Below are 16392 nucleotides of genomic sequence, written 5' to 3'. Positions count from 1 at the left end.
GGACTGTCCTATGTTGCATTCACCGCTTCTCCCGCTTTCTTACCATCCCCCGAATGCCATTGCTTCAAGAAAGAGGGTTTCATAGATTCTGTGAACGCACGAAAATCACCACATGAGGAGGGGGGGCGGGATCTTTACCACAATGGGAAATTCCGAACTACTTCTTTCATGAGATACAAGCCTCTCCTCTAGACATATTTCTTTATGTCAGACTTCGTCAGGGCATATGCTCCATTACACAGGATTTTCACCAGGAACCTCCCACTCTCGCTCCCGTACATATGATGATTAGTACAATACCACCGGAACACTTGGTCTCCAAGCTTTATCATGCCATCAGCACTCAACAGGAGTACTCTCCCAATTCCTCAAGCACACAATGGAACTCTGACTTGGGGTATGAAGTGACGGATGAACAATGGACATACAGGAAGAGGTGTGGCGCCACGGCCAGGGTGACTGATTCCGGAATCTGGGGATCACGGTTCGATCCCTGGCACCGGCGGCAGATTAGCCCAGCACCATGTGACTCTGGGCAATAGCTTGCTTAATCTTCCTGATGGCCCCCAGCGCCTAGAGACCCTTACGGGTGATTGTGCGCTTTACAAATGTGGATTATTATTATTATTATTATTATACAGCTGTCTCCAAACAGAACAAATATCTGACAGCGGCAGATTACGCAGAACACATTACAAATTGCTGCAACGCCTATATTACACCCCTGTCAAAATGCTTTGTTTCAAATTAGGAGACAATGATAATTGTGAGAGATGTAGGAGCCCAGCGGCTGGGTTTCTGCATTGGTCCTGGGAATGTACTAAAGTGAGCCAGTATTGGGCACAGGTTTTTGATGCTCTGGAACAAATGACTTCCATCTCTATTAAACGCACCCCCCCGATGGCCCTAATGGGCCATACGGACCACATCCCCGAGGCGAGTCGTAGTTCAGTTACCATAGTCTTGTTACAAGCTAAACACAGAGTGGCTTGTAGATGGGGTAGGGGCGGGCGCCTAAGTTCAAGGACTGGCTTAATGACCTAATACACTGCAGGAGCAACTAACCGTGTATGCCGAGACACTTCCATGAGCCTCGAGGCCTAGAGCTATATGGAATCCTCTTCAGTGTTGCCTCCTAGCACAAACATCAGCTGCCTCGACTGACACCCCAGAGGAGCTGATGAAATGACATACTTTGTATTATACGAGAGTTGTAATATAATTGCTGCCCATGCTGATATGTGCGTCTCTCTGGCCCCCTCTTACTGTACCCAGCCAACAGGAAGGTTGCAATGGGCTGTCCACTGATACAATGCAGACGTACTTGGGCCATGCTATGAAGCAGTTTTTTGAGCACCAAGCCAAATGTATTGTAAAATTCTTGTGGTACTCTATACCCTGTTCCCCTACGTGTCTGGTAGTCAGTATGCACAATTATAAATACTATTTGACCTAAAGCTTACTGATACTGCAAAATTTGTCTTTATAATGTGAAGGCGCCACTGCTTTTATTACAATATGCTATGTCTGGTGTGTTATACGTATGACTGTACTGTAATTTCATCACTGTTTGAAAATCAATAAAATATAAAAATAAAAAAAAATTAAAAGGTGTAAACTCTTGAGACTTTGACATTCTTCTTCCACAGGCCATAAGCCTTTTGGCCTCCCACTCCTGAAGCGCTTAATCATCGTCTGGCACAACAAACAGGCTCCAAAGTCATTGTCAGATCCCATACACCTGAGGCAGATGTAATGGGGGTTTGTGATGGACATTGTGTAATGATCAAATCCACAAGTGTTCATGTAGTTTAAAGATGGTTTATTTCAGGATAGTTACAAGATAAGTAGATAGGAACAAGACCACAGGGAGACTCCACCAGGAGCAGTCAGCATGCTGCTCAGCCCAGCCAACTGTCATAACTCTCTGCAGATTCTCAACATTCTGACAGCATCATCACATTAACATTCCACTGGTGGTAGAATGGCATTGCATTAGCAGGATATTACATATCCCCCTTTCTTATACAGGAAAACAAAAAGCTAGAAACAGAAAACAAGAACCTGAGAAAGTGAAAGCAAAATGATTATACAAAAGCAAAAGGAAGAACAACACTGAGAAAACAGCCAACAAAAGAAGGAGCAATGAGAGAACAACATCGCAAGAAGAAAAATCAAGAAACAAAAAAGGAAACCAAACCGAAACCATCCTCCCTTTTTACACAACAGAAAAGAAGAAAAAACAAGAACGTCAGAGAAAAGGATAAACGAAAGCACAAGAGACTGCCCCAAAGCACACCCACTGGCCAGAACAGGAATGAATGGAGGCTGAAAAAGGAAAACTAACAGAACACAGGGCTACAGGCTGCGACGGACGCAGAGAAAGGAAACACAACAGAAAAGCAGAGGAAAGTCGAAAATCCACAAGAGACACGAGAAGAAGACCTCAGAAGGAAAACAGAAAAGAACAAACAAAGAAGATGAGGAAAAATAAGGGCGATTCCCCATCTAAACACCATTATCGTTACGCAATGACAAAAATGTAATGCAAAGATAACAGTGCAAAATAGCAATTAAAATACAATATAAACGGAACATACTTAGCAATTAAAGCGTGAAATGCACTCAAATAGGATAAACTCGACACTGGATGGGCTGAGCAGCTAGGAGGCTGCTCAGCCCATACTCAACTGTCAACACTCATACACAAGGCACCAAAGCATTCCACTCATGTCACTCACACCAACATTCTAACTGGAACACTCAGACTGGCTGAGCAGCTAGATGGAGAGGAGTAAGAAATGCGTTACTTACCTGTAACAGCAGTTATCCAGTATTGGTGTCTTTCATAGATTCACATGCCTGAATCATTCCCCGTCGCCGAGACGGGAGCCTCCGGTATATAGAAAAGTAATGTCCTATAGACACACATAAAGAAAAATAGGCCTAAGGACCTCACCTTAGTAGCCTATCCTCGTCCTTATGCAAAAAGGACCAAACTCTTAGAGCCAGCCAATCAGCTATCACCTCCCTCTAGAACCTTCCCTGCTGGAGCCTCAGTCTCTCAGATTTTCGTACGCACCAAGCTATGTAGGAGTAAAGCAGGTCGAGAGAACGTGAGTCCTTCCAGGGGAGGCGGGAGGGTTGCATGTGAATCTATGAAAGACACCAATACTGGATAACTGCTGTTACAGGTAAGTAACGCATTTCTTATCCAGTATTAGGGGTGTCTTTCATAGATTCACATGCCTGAATCAGAGTAGTTAGCAATACATTATGCACATGTCTGATGCAATGATGCCTTATAAGCAGTTAGATAATACTCTCAGAATCATGCAACTGTAAGCATTAGCATACATCAACATAACCAAATAGAAGAGATGTGCATACCAGGATGGCGGGATGTAGGAAGGTTCACCTCACTGGAATAGATGTCGAAGCACCGCCTGACCCACTGCTGCGTCCTGCAGAAGCTCAACATCCAGGCAATAGTGTTTGGCGAACGTATGCGGTGACTTCCACGTCGCTGCTCTGCATATGTCCAGAATCGGCACTCCAGCGAACAGCGCTGCTGATGTGGACATTGCTCTTGTGGAGTGTGCGTGCACCGCGGCATTCAACGGCCGGCCGGCCTTTTCATGGCAGAATGCTATCGCCGAAGAGATCCACCTTGAGATACTCTGTTTCGTGAGAGGAAGACCAAGCCTTGGTCTACTGTAGGCCACAAAAAGTTGTGACGACTTTCTGAAGTCTTTTGTCTTGTCCAAGTAAAACTTTATACACCTTTTGAGGTCTAAGGAGTGTAACGTCCTCTCTGCTGCAGTGGTAGGGTTTGCAAAGAAGGAACGTAGAACCACCGGTTCATTAAGGTGAAAGTCTGAAGGCACTTTTGGTATGAATTTGGGATTCATCCTCAGCACCACTCTGTCCTGTTTAAATTGCATAAAAGGTTCCTGAATGGATAGAGCTTGTAACTCGCTGACTCTCCTGGCAGATGTTAGAGCGAGCAGAAGAGCTACCTTCCATGAGATGTACTTGATGGGTGCTCGATGAATGGGCTCAAAAGGATGGCTCATAAGCTGGGTGAGTACCAAGTTTAGATGCCATGTAGGTGGAATCCTTCGAGGTCTTGGATACGATCTATACAAGCCTTTGAGGAACTGTTGAATAAGCCTGCTGGACCAAAGCGAAGGGGCCTTCGAGGATCTAGTGTAGCGTGAAATCGAAGCCAAATGAACCTTTATTGATGCATGCGCCAACCCTGACTCCGCCAAGTGTAGAAGGTATGGCAATATCTGTACAGGGGTAATCTGGAGAGGCGACAATTTGTGTTCCACGCACCATAAGCAAAATCGCTTCCACTTGAGGGAGTACGTTCTGTTGGTACTGTCCGCTCGTGCTTTCGCTAGGACCTCCCTGCATTCCTGTGGGATGTCTAGATGACAGAATTCTCTGTGCTCAGGAGCCAGGCTGATAATCTGAGCGATGGTAGGTTCGGGTGTTGGATCTGTCCGTTGGACATAGTCAGCAGGTTCGGGTGCTGTTTCAGACGAATCGGAGTTCTGATGGAGAGGCGATGAAGGTCCGACAACCAGTGCTGCCTCGGCCAGAACGGGGCAATTGGGATCAGGGTACAAGGCTCTGCCTTCATCTTCCAGAGGACCCTGGGAATCATCGGGAAGGGGGGAAAAGTGTACGCAAAGACGCCGAACCAACTGATGGAAAGGGCATTTCCGAGTGACCCTTGTTGGGGACGCCAACTTGCGTAGTTTGGGCATTTGGCGTTCTCCCTGGTGGCAAAGAGGTCGATCCTTGGGATTCCCCATTCTGAGAATACCTGATCCAGTGTACCTTGGTTGAGCTCCCATTCGTGAGTGAGAGACGTCCGTCTGCTGAGTGCGTCTGCAATGGTATTGTCCTTGCCCGGGACATATTCCGCTTTGAGCGTGATCCCTTGGAGCACTAGCCAGTTCCAGATTCCTTGCGATTCGCGTGATAGAGTGAGCGAACGCGTCCCTCCCTGCTTGTTCAGGTAGTGCATCGTCGTGGTGTTGTCTGTCCTGACGAGCACCTGGGAGTTCTGGATACGTGGTAGAAAGGCCTTCAGTGCCAGGAAGACCGCTCGCAGTTCTAGAAGGTTTATGTGGAATTTCTTCTCCTGCTCCGTCCATTTGCCGCTGACTTGGAGGTCCTGGAGGACCGCTCCCCAACCTTCCAGGGATGCATCCGTGGTGATCACCAAAGGTGCTGCTGTAAGGAGGAAGGGTAGGCCTGTCGACAGATTCCTGTGGTTCATCCACCATTGCAGGGTCTTGGACACCTGTGGTGTTATTCTCACTGTGTCGTCGAAAGAGTGTTCTTTGAGTCCATTGGTATGCGAGGGCTTCTTGCAATGGGCGCATCCTGAGGCGGCAGTGCGGGATGAGGAGGATACAGGACGACATCATGCCCAGTAGTGATTTGAAAGTTCGAAATTCTAATGGTCTTTCTCGAAGCCACAGCCGTGGCCAGAGATACGATCTTGTGTTTCCGTTCCTTCGAAGGAAATGCTTTTACGCATTCCGTGTTCAAGGTTGCCCCCAGGAAGGAGGTGCTTCTGGTCGGGGTCATGCAGGATTTCTCGAGATTGAGAGTTAATCCTAAGTGCAGAAAGAGATTGGTGCAGGCGTTGGAGGATGAGGTCGCGCCTGTCGCTGAGGGAGCTTTCACCAGCCAGTCGTCGAGGTAAGGGAAGACCTGGTGACCCATTTGACGTAGGAAGGCTGCCACATGAGAAAGGCACTTCGTAAAAATCCGCGGCGCGGATTTGAGGCCGAACGGCAGCACTTTGAATTGGTAGTGGCGTCCCGCCACCTCGAATCTTAGGAATTTTCTGTGCCCTTTGAGTATTGGGATGTGGTAGTAGGCATCCTGGAGATCCAGGGATGTCATGAAGTCTCCTCTTTCGAGGATGCTTGGTATTTCTTGGATCGTCACCATCCTGAACGACTGACTCTTTAGGAAAGAGTTGAGGGCTCTGAGGTCCAATATGGGCCTCCACTTCTTCCCCTTCTTGCGAATAAGAAAGAAGCGGGAATAGAATCCCTGTCCTCTTTGAGACGAGGGGACCATCTCGATCACTCCCTTCTTCAACATCGCAGATATTTCCAGGAACAAAGGCCGCAGGTGTTTGTGTGGCAGTTTGCGTGGCGGTGTTGGAGGTGGGATGGTGATGAATTCCAGGGAATGGCCGAATCTTATTAGTTGTAGTACCCACCGATCCGTGGTTATGAGATGCCAATTGTGTAGGAAATGGGTCAACTTTCCTCCAATTTTGAATGAGGGAGATTGTGGCGGGACTGGCTGGAGTAATCGGTCACTGGCGTCCACCAGTGCCCCTCCTCTGGTTCTTTCCACGGAAGTTCGATCTTCCATACGAAGTTTGGCGACTCTGCTGTTGCTTCTGCGGATACTGCGATTTATTTTGGTATGAATATGAGGATCTATTCTGGAAGGACCCCCTGTAGGAGGGTTGACCTCTGGACCTGTTGCCCCGAAAGGACTGGTTTCTAGCCTGCAGCGTACCCAGTGCTCTAGCCGTATCGGTGTCTTTTTTGATGTTCTGGAGCGCTTCATCAATTGTGGCTCCGAAAAGATGTTGGCCGTCGAAGGGCATGTCTAGCACCTTTGTTTGAACTTCTTGTCTAAATGAAGTAGCCTTAAGCCAGCCCTGGCGCCGCAGGACTGCTGCTCCAGCTAATTGGCGAAAGCCAGTCATGGCTCCATCTATGGCACAATCTATGATTTCCGCTGCCGAGGCTTGACCTTCTGAGAGCAGTGCCTTGACCTCTTCCTGCATTGTATCTGGTAGCTCCGCCAAATAAGGGACTATGTCCTCCCACAGTTGGCGATTATAACGTCCCAACAGGGCTATAGAGTTGGCGGCTTTGATAGTCATGGCTGACGTAGTGGTGAACTGTTTCCCGATGGTATCCAACTTTCTTCCCTCTTTGTCCGGTGGTGCTGACAAGTGAGAGGAAGGGTTGCGGGAATTCTTCTGAGCTGCCTGGGTCACCACTGAATCAGGTTTCGGGTGCCCATTGAAACAAACTGCCGCCTTGGTGGGGGCTTTGTATTTCTTGTCCAGACGTGGGATCACCGCAGGTATGGAGGCCGGCGTAGCCATCAGTTTCTTCCCCTGGTCCCAGAGAAATTCTATAATCGGGATTGATTTAGTGATCTTTTTTGTTTGTTCTTTAAAATCATATAAGAAACATTCGGTTTCCGTTGTTTCCATTTCCATGTGAAAACGCTTTGCTGCCCGTTCCACTAACTTATGGAACCCGCCAATGTCCACTGGCGGAGAATCCGACTGGCGTGGTTGGGGTGAAGCTGGGGAGGGCGCGACGTACTCGTCATCTTCGTCCTGATCCGTGCGATCCTTAGGGACTTCGCCTTCTTCCATCTCCTCAGCTTCCTCATCTGAGGATTCCACTACTTGAGGTGAGACTGCCTCATGGGAGGCCTGCGGAGGTGGTCGCGTCTGTCGTGGGGCTGCCGGTGGAGCAGATGTAGCCGGCGTTGGGCCCCTATCCTCAGTAGCCCGTGCCTCCGGGAAACGCTGCTTGTAGTCCTGGATGAGATGTTTAAGGTCATCCACGATGGACGCAGGAAGGCACACCATTGGGGTCACTTCCGTCCGTACCTGCGCTTGGAAAGAGTGTTCCTGGTAGGTAAACTCCTCCTGTTCCTCATCAGTGCTTTGGCATTTCATGTGGAGGTCTGAGATAGACTTAGCCTGAGTCGTATTTTCCTCTTGCGATTCTTCACTCTGGAGAAAGTCAGAAGGTAAGTGGCTTTGGACTTTGCTTGGGGACGTCGTTTCAGGCGTGATCAGCTTCCTTGGCAATTTGCGCGGTGGTGTCGGCAGAGGCAGCGTCCATGACGACGGTTCCACTAGCTTGGACTTCTTGCATGGTTCCGCGTTGTCCCTGGTCGTAGACGACCCTTCCGTCGACGGTTTCGTCGTCGACGGCATGTTCTCCGTCGTCACGGTTTCGTCGTCGACGGCATGTTCTCCGTCGTCGGTGGTTCAAGCGACGAGATTTGTCGTCGATGTTTTCGTCGACGACGCGGTCGTCGACGACGTCCTCGTCGACGACGCACTAGTCGACGATTCATTTCTCGTCGACGATTCATTCGTCGACGTCTTCTTCGTCGACGGTCTCGGCGACGCGTCTTCCGTCGACGGCGGGCTTCTCGTCGTCGACGTCCCTGGTTTGGTCGTCGATGGGTTCCTCGCCGACGGTGTCGTCGTCGACGATGGGTTCCTCGTCGACGGTGTCAATGTCGACGGCCCCGATTTTGACGTCGAGGAGCTCTTCGTCGACGGGGTCGTCGTCGACGGCCCCAATTTCGTCGTCGATGGTGTTTTAGTCGACGACGGTTTCGGCAGTATGACAGATGTGATGGGCCTACCTGCCGACGACGATGATGGAGTGGTCGTCGTCGATGCGAGGACTGACGACGCCGTCGTCGTCGACACCGTCGTCGTCGTTGTGGAGACGGCGAGTGGTGCCACAGCTCTCTTTTGCGTTGAAGATGGCGTAGGCTTGGTGGATGAGTGCGCAGGCTTCTTAAAGGCGTGAGAGCCTGTGTCAGACACTGAGGAGGTTGTAGATTTTGCCTCTGAAGATTTCTTTTGCATCTTCATAGGATGAGTGTCTGAGGGGCCAGGGGGGTCCCCCCTTGGCCTCTTGAGGGAGACGTCCGAAGTCATGGAGAAGCTGCCCTCTGAGGACTCCACATTATCCCTCTGTTTAAGCCTGTCCAGCCAAATGAGAAGTCGACCTTCTCTATCCCTCAAGGTCTTATTAGGGAAAGAGCGACAGATTTTACAGTCCTTGGGGACGTGGTCCGGATAAAGGCAGTATAAGCACAGGTCGTGCTTGTCCTCCACATGGAGCCTTTTCTTCCCACATGAAGAGCAGGCCCTGAAAAGGGCTTTCTTCTGGGATCCAGACATTCCTTAAAAATGGTAAGGAAAGACAGCACTTACTGCAAGAGAAGAGTCTGAAATATCCCAGTTGAAGAATTTGAGAAGGTAATCCTTTTTCCAAGTGAAAAAAGTAGGTTTAGAAGATATCCTGAGGAGAGCTCAGGCTGGAGACTCCCTAGCACAACGTGCGGTAGAAAATCTGAGAGACTGAGGCTCCAGCAGGGAAGGTTCTAGAGGGAGGTGATAGCTGATTGGCTGGCTCTAAGAGTTTGGTCCTTTTTGCATAAGGACGAGGATAGGCTACTAAGGTGAGGTCCTTAGGCCTATTTTTCTTTATGTATGTCTATAGGACATTACTTTTCTATATACCGGAGGCTCCCGTCTCGACGACGGGGAATGATTCAGGCATGTGAATCTATGAAAGACACCCCTAATACTGGATAAAGTGAGGATACTACACATTGTCATCACAGTATCGAACCGGCTGGAATCCAGACCATTTGGGCAGTGGCGTTACAAAGAGAAACCTGCAGTACATCAACACTCCTGAGGAGATTATAGAGAGCTCTGGAATAAACAAGTAACAGAAAAAAGGGAACTAAAATCATGCAGACGAGGCAATATATGGCTCCAGTGACATCTCAAGGGCATGAGAGCTATTGAAGAGTTTCTGGATCCAGAGTACCACCTGGGATATTCAAAAGGTGAAGAATCTGCAGGAAGAAGCATTCAACACAAAACAGTTGTGTATGCCTGTTTGTAAGCTGCTCATCTGTAAAACTTTAATACAAGCACATTAGAAGACCAATGCATGATCATCTTTCGAAATCGCTTAGAATGGCAAATACACATGCCCACTCAACCAGTTACTAAGGGTGCCAGATTGATACAGTTGCTTACATGGGATAGGAGAAATCTGAACAATCCACACAAGGTGAACCAGATCTTGGCATATCTCAACAGGTAGGGAGTGGCGATTGGCATGCTACAGAAAAACGCACCAACACATGCAACAGCCTCAACAACCGCAAAGGAGATGGGTATCACCACTCGATTATGCATCACCATACTCTTAGTCACACAGAGTATGTCTCCAGATTAGGAAAGGTATTCCACTTTGCCCTATATGTTCTTAAGCTGATGACCATGGTAGGTCATTGTGATAGAATGCACTTTTTTTTCAATCAATACAAGTAAAATGGTACTTATGATGTTGTCCCCGGTGGACTGAACTCCGCATCAGATAAGTTGGATGCCTGGGGGAAGCACGATGGGCATGTTGCAGCAGTACTAGGTGAACCGATTACCTTGTATGCCCTGCTCGATACATGGTGACTAAAGCGTCCTAAACTACATGAGAGTATATTCATATCATGTGTGAACAACTCATGGTCCTGGTTTGATTTCTGGCTACCTACTATAGACACGAGAGCAATCTGTTTAACACCTTGCCAATATGCTCTTTGATCACTCACCCATCCTATTATGCCTGAAACTATCCAACACACCATAGTCCTCTTTTGTGTGGAGTTTGCACCCAAGAGCTTTATCTGACAGTGTTTCAGGAGGTACTTAAAGTAGAAATCATTAACTATTTCAATATAAAAGTGGGAACGTTAGATCGTGTGAGCACATTATGGGAAGCTTTTAAGGTGATTGTAAGGGGTGCCTGGAGCACAAAACTGGGTGGGAGTTTGAAAACATTAAGCCACCATCTGCAAAAAATAAACAAGAGATACATGATCCAGACGTCTAGTATATGACTTCCCTATATCCCCATTATGTAGACGATATACAGCTTAAAGTAGCGGAGTATAATGAGACCTCTGAGAAGCAAGTCAAACAACTAGCGAAAAACACAAAGCCTGTTTATTTGGAGCGGGGGAGCGGCGTGGCAATATTCCAGTAGGTATTTTTAAAGGCCCCTGGACCACTGCAGACAATGAAAATGAAAAGACCACCGCAGTGGCTGGACATGAGCAACACAGATGCAGAAAGTGTACGCCAACCATTCACTAGTTTCTGTGCCAACTTGTATACCACCAAGTCGCACATAGTGGATGTGAATTGCCTGGATATCAGAATAACGCAGCGCTGGTGTGACTTGGCAATGGTAATCATGAGATTCCAGCACACAACCTTACAGTGGAGAAAATAGTGGTGCACAGCAAGCCTGGCAGCAAGGGAGCATGGTCTGGTGGACTGACCTGCGATTTCAATAAAGCCTATATTTCTGTATTATCCCCATAATTATCCTTATTTTGCAAAGAGGCCCATGAGAAGGGAATTATTTCCAGTTCGCCAAGTGAAATTCCAGTTCGCTAAGTGAAGTCCTTCTTGTTACAAAAAGTCACACTGCTGTGAATCTCACAGGCCATTATCACTTATCTACATAAACATCAAAATGCTTGCTAACAGGATTCTGTCGATGACAGCCAACTTTGTGTTGTGTGATCAGTCTGGATTTGCACCCACCACATCCACGCCATATAATATCAGTGCACTTTTTGGTTTAATGCATCAAGTAAACCCGGACTTTGAAGCGGTCACTGTATTACTGGATGACACAAGCAGTCAATTAACTTGAATGGGACATTTTTTTCGCTATAGTTTGTGGAATGGGTATGCCACACCCTTTATCAGACTAATAAGGTTGCCTTACACTGGCCTCTCATTGAATTCCCATGTAATTGTTTGATCTCTAGTGCAATATTTATAATACACAGCACCAGGCAATTTTTCCTGCTTTCACCCATGTTGCTCATGTACCCAGTGGAACGACTGGCCTGCAAGTTAAGACAGCACTATTCACACTCTGTAATGAATTTTACAAGCAGGACATTGCTAATACTGTTAGATGCTGATTATATGGCAAACATTTAAGACCCCAAAAGCAACTTGACCTCAATCATACAAGAGTACATAAGATTCGGAGCCCTTTCTGGTCTTCACATAGTAAATCTCTAATTTGTCCTTAGCGGACAGAATAGCATTATTGATGATCGTAGTCCTGCCTAAATTACTTTACCTTATCAACAATATTCACATTCCAAGGCCAAAGTATTTTTTCAATAAGCTCAGGTCATTATTGGTTAAATTGGTCAGGACAGGTAAACCTTCCAGACTGAAATAGGACACTTACTTTGCCTTGTGACCAGGGAGCTTTGCTCTCCCAAACCTGGAATTGTATTATCTGTGTGCACAAATACAATATGCTCAATTTAGTACTATCAAACATCACACTTTGCAGGTGATTCTACATCAGCTGAAACCTAAGCAGCCAGAATAGGACTATATAAAGTAAGGTTGTGGCATGGGAGATGCTGCATGCTAGAATCCCATTAGACTAGCTTTATTCACTATTATTGACACTATTTCACTGCCCTGCGATCACCCATACTTGTGAGAACTCCCGTCAAATACTTTTTTAATTTACACTTGCACGTTTAGCGATACATGTCTTTAGGTCCGATTTGTTGAATGGCCGAAAATAGCCAAGGATACAACCTACACACCCTAGAGACATTCTTTATTACAGACTCTGCACAGTCTGTAAGGCTGTCTTTAGTACCATCCAGCAGGAGCCTCCATGCTGTATAAGACGTGCTCTCTTATAGCCACTTTCAACCAAAGGCCTCATAACACGCCTAAACAACAACACCCCATACTTCGAAGCACCAATAGATAAATATACTGCAAAGGAAAAATGGAATTGAGAATTCTATGACCAAATTACAGAGGCAGACCGGGAATACAGCGTAAGCTGGTATGCATACAGGGAATAGTTTACCAATTGTACATTTCAAATGTCTATATAGGATTGATCATTCCCCACCACGTTGGTGCTTCAGGGAAGATACAGACTGCGCTGTCTTACTTTCATGTGGTATGGTCAAGTCCTCAGGTTGTGGACTATTGGGACACTATAAAGAGGACAATCACAGGTATGATCTAATAAGTTTGGATACATTGGCTTGGCCTCTTGGGACGCATAAGGGATATCCCAGATGAACGCAAAAACATATGACCGTTGCTTTATTACTTGCAAAACACTGTGTGTCCCCCACTGGGGATGTCGCTGCACACCTACACAGACAGAATTGCTTATAGACCTTATGACCTGCAGCAAACAGCTGGATGGCAACGCGGATCTACTAACCCCCGCATTGCCCCCACAAGACATATGGGCTCTCCTACGTTCATACCTTCTTAACCTTACAAAAGTATCTAACAAACCCCCTTTCACCCCAATTACATTGCAATAATCAGGCGATTACGGGGAAGATCAGTTATTTAGTAGAATAATAAAAAGTAATTAAGTACTTACATAAGAATAACATTATAGTAGATAATATTGCTGTTGGTTTTGCCACATTTGGTGTACTGGATTACAATGTGCATTGTCTCTAATTTTATCTTCGAGACAAATACGTACTCTTCTGTGTGTTTGGTGTTAAAGTTTTGTAAAATAATACCAAAAAAAAGTGCCACTTAACCCGAAAGTACACCTTCACTTATGAAAGACCAATATGGGTGTAGGCATTATGAGCAATTTTTATAAATCGATAACAAGGGTCACCATTCACCAACACAAACAGCATTTTTACCTTGGGATACAGATTCCTTAGTTTGGGTGTAAAAAGAACAGATAGAAACTTACCATTATCCCTTTTCTGTCATTGGGTTTAGCAATGTACTCCTTGAAGTTGAGGTAATATGGTAAAGGTTGTGCCAATACAGAAATCATTTGTAATTTAGCTGCAAACAGATAACCTTTCAATATTTACCAAAGAGAATCTCAAAAGAAAAGACATTAAAGACAGTGCAAGCATAGTTCAGGATCCATGCACTGCCCAGTAGTAAACTAAAGAAATGGTGCCTCATGGGTGGTAAATTAGCAAAACCAGCTCTGCGCCTGAAGGGGGTACACATGTACCTAAAGCAAAACAAGAATGATGGTAATACTTTTGTTGTCCCTTCAAAGTCGCGCGCAAATGCTAGAAACATAAAATAGCCTGTTAATGGAATAAGTCAGTAATTTGTGAATTTTACAGTCCTAGTTATCATTTTGAGGATAACTTTCAGATTTACAAAATCATTAAACCTATAAATAACTTTAATATAGCTTACCCCGTTGACCACCTTCCCTGTTGATCATCTAGCCATTTATTGACTGGGTACAGAAGAGGTTTTTCACATACATCTTTTAAGGCCTAGCAAGAGGAAGAGTTGAAAAGAAATTAGCATTAGGTTTTACATCAATTCTCCAATTAGACCACATAGTGGAAATCCTTGACCACCAATTACGTTCAAGAGACCTTTTTACCTTTTGGTGACAGATTCTAAATCTACCAGTGCCATTTGGATTACTAACTTTATGGAATTGCTAGTAACTGCTGCCAACCATCACATTTCAATATACTACATACAGTTTTAAAGCAACAGGTCAGGTTATCAGATTTAATGGAAACTCCAACAATGTTCTTAAAATTACCAATGTTGTTAGCCCTTTAATCATATCACTATAGTTCATTCTCTTCATCCTATTTAAATATTAGCATTTAAAGTCTCTCAGTGGTAATGAATATGCTACTTACCAGTATGCATCTGTTCTTGGCATGTAGGGCTGCTAACATTCATATCTATTGCATAGATCGCCGCCTAGTGTTGGGTCCGGATGATTGCACCTTGTTGTCCTGGAAGAGTCTTCGAAGTATAACGAGATAGGTGGCTCCTCCCCTGGACTACAGTGCGCATGGGCATCGACTCCTTCCCCAGATTGTTTTTAGCCATTGTGGCAGAGATGGAGTGAAATAGTGTAAAGGATGTCCATGCTAATGATGAATGCAAGAGAGTAACTGCAGCCGCTACGGGCACCGGGGAGAAGGGCGGGCGATATGAATGTTAGCAGCCCTACATGCCAAGAACAGATGCATACTGGTAAGTAGCATATTCAGTTCGAGGCATGTGGGCTGCTAAATTCATATCTATTGCATAGAATACATAGCAGTCCCTCCATTAAGGGCGGTTGCCCGTGCCAGCTGCAGAAGCTTGAAAAAGTGTCTTGAGAACAGCCTGTCCTACAGCTGCTTGCTGTTTGGAATGCACATCGACACAGTAATGTTTGGTAAATGTGTGGTGTAGACCATGTGGCTGCTCTACAAATGTCTTCCAAAGGAATGTTCCCCAGGAAAGCCATGGAGGCCCCCAACTTGCGTGTGGAGTGCGCCCTTGGGGGTATTGTTAAAGTACGCTTAGCCTTTTGATAACAGATTTGAATGCACTTAACAATCCATCTGGCTATCCCTGCTTTGGAAATGGGGTTGCCTTTGTGCTGTGCTGAGAAGGCAACAAAAAGTTGTTGTGTTTTCCAAAAAGTGTTGTGTTCTGTCAATGTAGTACATCAACGCTCTCCTAACGTCCAATGTATGAAGCATTCTTTCCGCTACTGTTTGTGGGTTTTGGAAGAATGCGGGTAGGTCAATAGTTTGGTTGATATGAAACTGTGACACCACCTTAGGAAGGAATTTGGGGTTAGTGAGGAGCACTACCCTGTTGGAATGTATTTGGATGAATGGTTCTTGGATTGTGAGCGCTTGCAGCTCACTAACGCGTCTGAGCGATGTAATAGCAATGAGAAAAGCCACTTTCCATGTTAGAAATTGAATTTCGCAGGAGTGCAGTGGCTCGAAAGGTGGGCCCATCAGCCTAGTGAGGACCACATTGAGGTTCCACACTGGAGCTGGTGGTGTTGTTGGAGGAATGACTCGCTTCAGTCCCTCTAGGAAGGCTTTAATGGCAGGCACCCTGAAAACAGATGCTGCCTATTCTGGAGATAAGCCGCTATGGCGGATAAATGTATCCGAATGGAAGTGTACGCCAGATTGCATTTGTAAAGATGCAACAAATAGCAGATGACGTTAGGAATGGATGCATCCAGCGGGTTGATATTGTTGGTTGTACAGTAAATGACAAACCGCTTCCATTTTGCCGCATAGCAAGCTCTGGTAGTGGGATTTCTTGCCTCCCGGATGATGTCCATGCATTCCGGAGGCAGGTTTAGGTAGCCAAATTCTAAGACTTCAGGAGCCAGATCACCAGATTGAGCTGTTGCGGATCCGGATGCTGAATGTCGCCATGGTTCTGCGTCAAGAGCCGGGATGTGAGATGCAGCCTTTGATGCGGTACCACGGACAGTTCTAGAAACGTGGCGTACCATGGTTGGCGTGCCCATGTTGGAGCAACTAGGATGAGAGTCATCGAGTGTTGCTTTAGCTTTCTTGCCACCAGCGGAATGAGAGGCGCTGGGGGAAAAGCGTACGCAAATTTGCCGGACCAGTTCATCCATATCGCATTCCCTTGCGATTCCGGGTGAGGGAACCTGGCGGCAAAGCTTTGGCATTTTGCGTTTTCCC

General features: G+C 46.3%; 1 protein-coding gene across 1 annotated transcript in view; it reads right to left on the bottom strand.

The window, feature by feature from the left end:
- Positions 1-16392, bottom strand: part of RNF17 (ring finger protein 17) — a 3010943-nt gene that overhangs the window by 2895670 nt on the left and 98881 nt on the right. Inside the window, exon 3 of the mRNA XM_078657063.1 lies at positions 14108-14190. Coding sequence (XP_078513189.1) covers positions 14108-14190 — 83 coding nt within the window. The remainder of the gene's footprint in view (positions 1-14107; positions 14191-16392) is intronic.

The sequence above is a fragment of the Lissotriton helveticus genome, chromosome 8, assembly GCF_964261635.1.
Source record: "Lissotriton helveticus chromosome 8, aLisHel1.1, whole genome shotgun sequence".
NCBI lineage: Eukaryota > Metazoa > Chordata > Amphibia > Caudata > Salamandridae > Lissotriton > Lissotriton helveticus.
The sequence above is the reverse complement of the archived record's forward strand: the minus strand, read 5'-3'. Positions and strand labels throughout refer to the sequence as shown.